We start from the raw sequence: 7,743 nt of genomic DNA on the forward strand, positions 1-7,743 counted from the left end.
AAGAACCAAAGTGGAAAAAAGCAATGAATGAAGAAATTTCTTCAATTGAGAAAAACAACACTTGGGAGCTGGTTGATCTTCCACAAGGGCACAAAACTATTGGTGTGAAGTGGGTTTATAAAACAAAATTAAAAGAAGATGGAGAAGTTGACAAGTACAAAGCAAGGTTAGTTGCAAAAGGCTACAAGCAAGAGTTTGGGGTGGATTATACTGAAGTATTTGCTCCGATTGCAAGGCATGATACCATCAGAATAATTGTTGCTTTAACTGCACAGAACTCATGACCCATCTTCCAATTGGATGTAAAATCCGCATTCTTACATGGTGGTCTCCAAGAGCAGGTGTTTATTGATCAGCCTCCTGGATACATGAAGTCTGGATGTGAGGACAAAGTCTATAGACTTAAGAAGGCTCTGTATGGATTAAAACAAGCTCCACGCGCTTGGTACAACAGAATTGAAGCTTATTTCCTGAAGGAAGGGTTTGAGAAATGTCCTTTTGAACACACACTTTTTGTGAAAAGTGGGGAAGGAAGAAAATTATTGATCGTGTGCTTGTATGTGGGTGATTTGATATATACTAGGAACGATTTCAGCATGTTTGAAAGGTTCAAGCAATCTATGATGTTGGAATTTGATATGTTTGATTTAGGGAAGATGCATTATTTTCTCGGCATAGAAGTAGTGCAATCAAAAGCTGGCATTTTTATCTCACAAAAGAAGTACGTGCAAGAGATTGTGAACAGATTTCAGATGTCAAATTGCAATCGTGCTGCTACACCTACTAAAGTAGGCTTGAAACTTGTTTGAAATTCGGATGAAAATAAGGTTGACAGCCACCTTTACAAGCAAATTGTGGGGAGTTTGATGTATTTAACAGAAACAAGGCCTGATATCATGAATGCTGTAAGTTTGATCAGCAGGTATATGAAAAATCTTAAGGAGAGTTATCTCTTGGATGCAAAGAGAATTCTTAGATACTTGCGAGGTACTACTAATTTTGGAATCGTCTACAAGAAGGGAGAAAATGCAGATCTGATTGGCTATACGGATAGTGATTATGCTGAATATATTGATGACAGAAAGAGTACTTCTGGTTATGTCTTTATGTTGGGTTCTGAAGCCATCTCATGGTCATCAAAGAAACAAGAGATAGTCACTCTATCAACTACCGAAGCATAATATGTTGCTGCAACAGCATGTGCTTGCCAAGCAATTTGGCTTAAGAGGATTCTTGAAGGACTGGATTTTGGGCGGGAAAGGGAAGTTGATGCTACTGCAATTTACTGCGACAACAGTTCAGCTATCAAACTGTCCAAAAATCCTGTTTTACATGGAAGAAGTAAGCACATAGACGTGAAATTTCATTTTATCCGGAATCTCGCAAAGGATGGAGTAATTGAACTTCACTATTACATAAGTGAAGATCAAATTGCTGATATAATGACAAAGCCATTGAAGGTGGCTTCATTTCAAAAGCTCAGAGCATTGTTGGGCGTGTGTGATAAATCGAATGTCTGAAGACTTTCAATTTAAGAGAAAATGTTAGAAATATTATTTATTATTGTTTTATTTATTATGTTAGTAACTTATTTGTTTTGAGTTTATCCTAATCTTTAGGGACATTTGTTTGAGTTAGTAGTGGGTGCTGAATTTTAGAAATATACTGTAAGTAATTCTCATTATTAAATAGTAGTTGCAATCTTTGTTATTTGAACCAATCAATCAATAAAAACAGCAGTTTTTCTGCCTCTTTACTCTAAGTTAACACTCACTCCCTGCCACTCAATCACCACTCTACTTTCCAGCTTAGACATGTTCAGACATTTCCTTCTCAAACGTTCTCTTGGTATTCACCATCACCATCACCATCACCATCACCACTACCACTCTTCAACTCCTTTACATTCCCACCCTCTCCGAACCCTCCCTCCAAAACCCTCTCTCCGCCGATTCTCCTCTTTACCAGAACCCAACACCGATGCCGAAACCCGCAAGTACTTGGGCTACGCCGCCCTCCTTCTCTTCTGTGGCGCCGCCACTTACTACTCCTATCCATTACCTGAAAACGCCAAGCACAAGAAGGCCCAGATCTTCCGATACGCCCCTTTACCGGAGGACCTGCACACCGTTTCCAACTGGAGTGGCACCCATGAGGTGCAGACCCGTGTTTTTCACCAACCCGAGAGCCTTGACCAGCTCGAGCGTGTTGTCCGTGAGGCCCACCAGAGCAAGGCCCGAATCCGGCCCGTAGGCTCGGGACTTTCCCCAAACGGAATTGGGCTTTCGCGAAAAGGAATGGTGAATTTGAGTTTGATGGATTCGATATTGGAAGTTGATAAGAAGAACAAGACTGTGAGAGTGCAGGCTGGGATTAGAGTGCAGCAGCTTGTGGATGGGATTAAGGAACATGGACTTACTCTACAGAATTTTGCTTCCATTAGGGAGCAACAAATTGGTGGCATCATTCAGGTCAATAATTTGAATCATTTGTTTCAGTATGTAAACTTTGCATTGATGTGGTTTAGTGAATAGAAATCTCCCTGCTTGCATTTATGTTCATTAGGTTGGTGCACATGGCACTGGTGCAAGTTTGCCTCCTATTGATGAACAAGTTGTTGCCATGAAACTAGTCACCCCTGCCAAGGGGACAATAGAAATCTCAAAAGAGAAAGATCCAGAGCTGTTTTATCTTGCTCGTTGTGGCCTTGGAGGACTTGGAGTTGTGGCGGAAGTCACCCTACAGTGTGTTGATCGACAGGAGCTTGTGGAGCACACAGTTGTCTCAACCATGGATGAGATAAAGAAGAATCATAAGTAATTGCGGAAGTTTTCTCTTTTTTTATTATATCAAATTTGCTCCCCCTTCCCCAATTATTTTTAGAAAAAGCCAATTACCAATTTTTAGAATAGATCAATCATAGTATCAACCACACATTCCTTACATGTGATTTTCAGTCTGTTTTTTTGGAAAATAATGGAACTAAGATCAAGAACTTGCAAAGGGCATGTTTGTTTGAACATTGACGATAGGTATTTTTAGATTGTGTAGAAAGATGATTTACTTTTAGAGATTATGTAAAACAAAGGCGGTTGTTCTTGGTGACTAGAGTTTATGGAGCGATACTAATATTTGGTTTGTAGAGCTGGTTTATGATTTATTCTAATAATAATAGTAAACGAGCGACTTAGTACCCAAGGCTTCCATCATTGTGGGGTTTTGGTAGGTAAGTTGCATGCATCCTTAACTCCTTACTCAATGAATGGAGAGTCTATTTCGTTGATTAGAACCTTTGACCTCCAAGTTCCACCTAAATGTTATAAGCCAATAAATTCAGACTGTGGTAATGGGGATTTGAACTCAGAGCAACCGTTAGATTAATTATCCAGAGGTACATGCAGCATCACATTGTTTCTCTATTTATAAATGTACCTGCTCACCTTTAGTTAAAACAAAAAGAACAATTTGGTCCATAGAATCACCCCAAAGTTGTCTGAGAACGACAACACTGATAGCGGTAAATATTCTTGAATGGACAATTTGTTGTTGTCATTCATAAATGGTGCTTGGACACAATTTTTTTCAAATACCTGCCATAGCCTCTATGACGGAAATACATGGCGGTTTTTAGGTTCGCCGTAATGGTAAATATTGGCCGATATTGCAAGTTTCGCTATAACGGAGCCGCAAAGCAGCCGGTACGGTGGTATTTTGGCTCTCTGCCATGGACCACCATCCGCCATCGATAACACCGCTCGGGCATGACATCACATTTATCTTGAGAGGATCCAATATAATGTGTTTTCTCTGTAGAAATCTTGGTAATATTTTACGAGTATGATTGTGTATACTTCACTTATTTCTTTCTTTTTGTTGCATGAATGTTCTTGTATATTCCATTTTTGTTGCCTTTGGGCTGACTGATTGAGGATCCTTTTTTCATATGTAGAAAATTGCTCTCTGAGAATAAGCATGTCAAGTACCTTTATATCCCTTATACTGACTCTGTTGTGGTTGTGAGATGTAATCCTGTTTCAAAGTGGAAAGGCCCCCCTAAGTTCAAGCCAAAATATACTAAAGATGAAGCCATACAGCATGTTCGTGACCTTTACAGGGAGTCCCTCCAGAAATATAGGTACGGTTTCACCTAGTTATTAATTTTCTGATTTACGAATTAAGACTTCACCTAGTTATTAATTTTCTGATTTATGAATTAAGACTAGTACTTGTAGAAATTGTTGTTTTCTCTGCTATGTTCTGCAGTTGGTTTTTGATTTTTGTGTTTCATTTTTCATTTAATTTTTTCCCCTCTTTTTGTATAATTTAAACTTGTATTCAGAACCAGAGCCAGACAGAAAAATGAATTAATCAAAGGTCTATTACTTTTGTCATTCACTCTTTTATAGGTGGTAAAGATCTTCCTAGTTTCATGTAAATTATATTTCATGGAGTGGTAAATGTTAATGCATTTTTTCACCAATGAGTACAAACATTAGTTTTTCTACCATCATTTTAATTGGTTTCCCCATTAGCAGCTTACACCCAATGACTTTTGCAGAACTGGACCAGAATTGAATGAAAAATAGTTTGAGGGGATGTGATATGATAGACTTGCTTCTGGTTAAGTGATTCAGAGGTATATATATGAAAAAAGAGAAAAACCCCTCCTCAGGGAATTTGAAAGACTGCTACCCTTTCCATATGAATTATTTGATTTCCAAATCTCTGGTTAAGGGGTGTATATTTGTTGAATTATTATAGTTCATGTTGAACCAAAATGTCGCCAAAGTCAACGGTCGTTGCCACTTGCCACTTCTTGGGTTTTTACCATGCAAAACACCTTAATGCTCTAAAACTTCACTTAGTAACTTACTCCGCTCATCTATTTGTGAGTGATATGCAGAACTGTAAATGAGTTTAGTTCCTTCATCTTTGTATTTTTTGACCATTAATTACTGGAACATTTGATCTCTGTCCAATACAATAATTGTAGTTGGTAATGTGTGAAGCCTCACTGTTTCAGAGATGTACTTTAATTTTAACCTAATTCTGATACTCTGTTTTTCATGCTTTTAGTTATTTTGTCTGTTCGTAGCAGCAGTAATTTCAGTTGAATTGGACGGAATAGCATGAAAGTAGGAAGAAAACAGAATGCAACGTATAATAATGTACACTTCTCTTTGATCAAGCCGTCGTGAGATAGATGATGATATACTAGACAAACCACCCTTCATGATATTAAAGATACCCTAACGCTCTCCCAATATGCTTTAGCTGGTTCTCACACTTTTCTCTTGTATATGATGAAAAAATCCTGAATAACTATGGGTATTACAATCCGTTACGTGGGTTGTTTTCCCCCCTTTTTTTAATCCATTTTTCCTAGTATCAACCGCAGTTACCAGCTTAGGCAAACCATCCTTTACTGTGATCTGGATACAAGGTCCAGTTTGGCTTATACTTTTGTTTCAGTTTGTTGTGGAGTTGGTTTTTTGTGCAACAGGGAGCCATTGTTTTCCAAATAAACGGGGAAACAAGGAAAGGAGAGAATCTTCTGCTCATTTCAATATAAAAAATAGAGGATGTGACCCTATTGCCATTGAGATAACTAGGTCAAATAAAGGAAAGAAGGGAGAGCGAGCCCTTATTATGCAATACAAGTAAAGGGGATTTTTTTTAAAAATATTCAATTATTGAAATTAGTGTTGGGAAATGCTCCTTTATGTCTATCAACTTAATGGTATGTCGAAAAAAACCGAAAATGAATGAGATCATATTAAAAAAGTGAAAAGGAGATAAAGGGATGTGTATTATTATTTTTAAATGGATTATTATAAAACTTTCTATCTTTTTTTATATCTTTAGTTAACTGTGTTATTATTTAATTGTTTCCATGTTATGAACTTTTCTCTTAAAGTCAACAGGGTCTTATTTGTTTTTTCAGAGTGGAAGGATCTAGGGATAAATCATCCGTTGATGAACAAAATATAGACGAACTATCTTTTACAGAACTAAGAGATAAGTTAATTGCCCTAGATCCACTTAATAAAAATCACATTGTCAAGGTCAATCAAGCTGAGGCCGAGTTCTGGAAGAAGTCCGAAGGATATAGGGTTGGATGGAGTGATGAAATATTAGGTTTTGATTGTGGAGGCCAACAGTGGGTATCAGAGACATGTTTCCCTGCTGGAAAACTGGCAAAGCCAAGCATGAAAGATCTTGAATACATTGAAGAGCTGAAGAAACTTATAGAAAAAGAAGAGATACCTGCTCCTGCTCCAATTGAGCAGCGATGGTCAGCTAGCACCAGGAGTCCCTTGAGTCCCGCTTCAAGTCCGTCAGAGGATGATATATTTTCTTGGGTAATATTTTCATATTCTGTATCAACAGTTTAGATAAAGTTCTAAATTCTGATCTATGCGAGAATGAATGAACTGATATGATGTGATTCTAGCCATAGTAGTGGAGCTTGGCTTTATACTGTCTTGATGTTTGTACTATTTTAGTTTCCAAATTTAAAATACGCGAGGCTCTAGTCATTTCTCTAATATGTTTGTTCAAAACATATCTTTCTTAGATTTGATGATTTTTTGTTCTTGCCTAAATCAATGTTTAGATGAGCTTCATTTTTTGTTTTATTTGAGAGTGCAGCTTGGGAAAAGATTAAAAGACTTTTTTGTCGAATGCTAAAATTCCAATTACTCCATAGTTGCATTTTTGTAGTAGATAAATATATCTAATTTGCTTGAAAAAATTCAAGTTTCCAAGAAGTGCAATTCTTATCGTTATTTTTACTGAACTTTTTTACATTATAGTGCTGTTTGGAGAATTTAATTGAACAATTATATCTCTTATTCTGTTTCAGGTTGGTATAATCATGTACCTACCTACCATGGATGCTCGCCAAAGAAAAGATATAACGGAAGAATTCTTTCATTACAGACATTTGACTCAAGCAAAATTATGGGATAATAACTACTCTGCTTATGAACACTGGGCAAAGATTGAGGTAATGATCAAAGCTTATCAAATAATGAAAAATCATCCAACTTAGTAATTGAATCTGATATACCAATTACTGTCATAATCTAAATCCTTTGATGTTTGCCTAGTTTCTTCATATATAGTTACCAATTTTAGTAGCTCTGCATAATCTAGCATTTATTTATGTTCGTTCCTATACAAATTACAAGGTAAAGTTCTCTCTCTCACATCCGCATGCAAATGAGAGCACATGGTCATGTTTGTATATAGATTTTGTCATAACTGAACTGTAAATTGAACATCTTATACTTAAATGCTAAAGACCTACTCAGGTTTAAAGGTTCACATAACTGATATAACCAAATATTTCAACAGAAAAAAATGGAAACAAAGTATTTGAAGTATAGTTAATCTCTGTTTATCATCTGATTTCTAGGTTCCAAAGAACAAGGAGGAGCTTGTAGCTCTCCAAGCAAGGCTGAGAAAGCGGTTTCCTGTGGATGTATACAATAAGGCGAGAAAGGAACTGGATCCCAATAGGATTCTTTCAAATAACAAGTTGGAAAAGCTCTTTCCGCAATCAGAAACCATATGACGTTATGGGTTGATTATATTTCTAAACTTTTCTTGTAAGTACATCTTGTACTTTAAGTTCTTGACTGCAGCAAGTCATTTGGAACTTCAGGAAGCAAAATGTTAGTTACACATACTATCAGAATTATTATACATAAATATACATTCTTTCAGTTTATTGCTTGC

General features: G+C 36.8%; 1 protein-coding gene across 1 annotated transcript; it reads left to right on the plus strand.

Moving 5' to 3' along the window:
* Positions 1-1,723: 1,723 nt before the first annotated feature.
* On the plus strand, positions 1,724-7,743 carry LOC131595621 (L-galactono-1,4-lactone dehydrogenase, mitochondrial). Its single transcript, XM_058868019.1, has 6 exons — positions 1,724-2,471; positions 2,566-2,816; positions 3,950-4,135; positions 5,945-6,362; positions 6,866-7,009; positions 7,421-7,743. The coding sequence occupies exons 1-6, from the start codon at positions 1,815-1,817 to the stop codon at positions 7,577-7,579; spliced, it is 1,815 nt and encodes a 604-aa protein (XP_058724002.1). The 5' UTR covers positions 1,724-1,814; the 3' UTR covers positions 7,580-7,743.

This window comes from Vicia villosa, linkage group LG4, assembly GCF_029867415.1.
Source record: "Vicia villosa cultivar HV-30 ecotype Madison, WI linkage group LG4, Vvil1.0, whole genome shotgun sequence".
Lineage (NCBI taxonomy): Eukaryota > Viridiplantae > Streptophyta > Magnoliopsida > Fabales > Fabaceae > Vicia > Vicia villosa.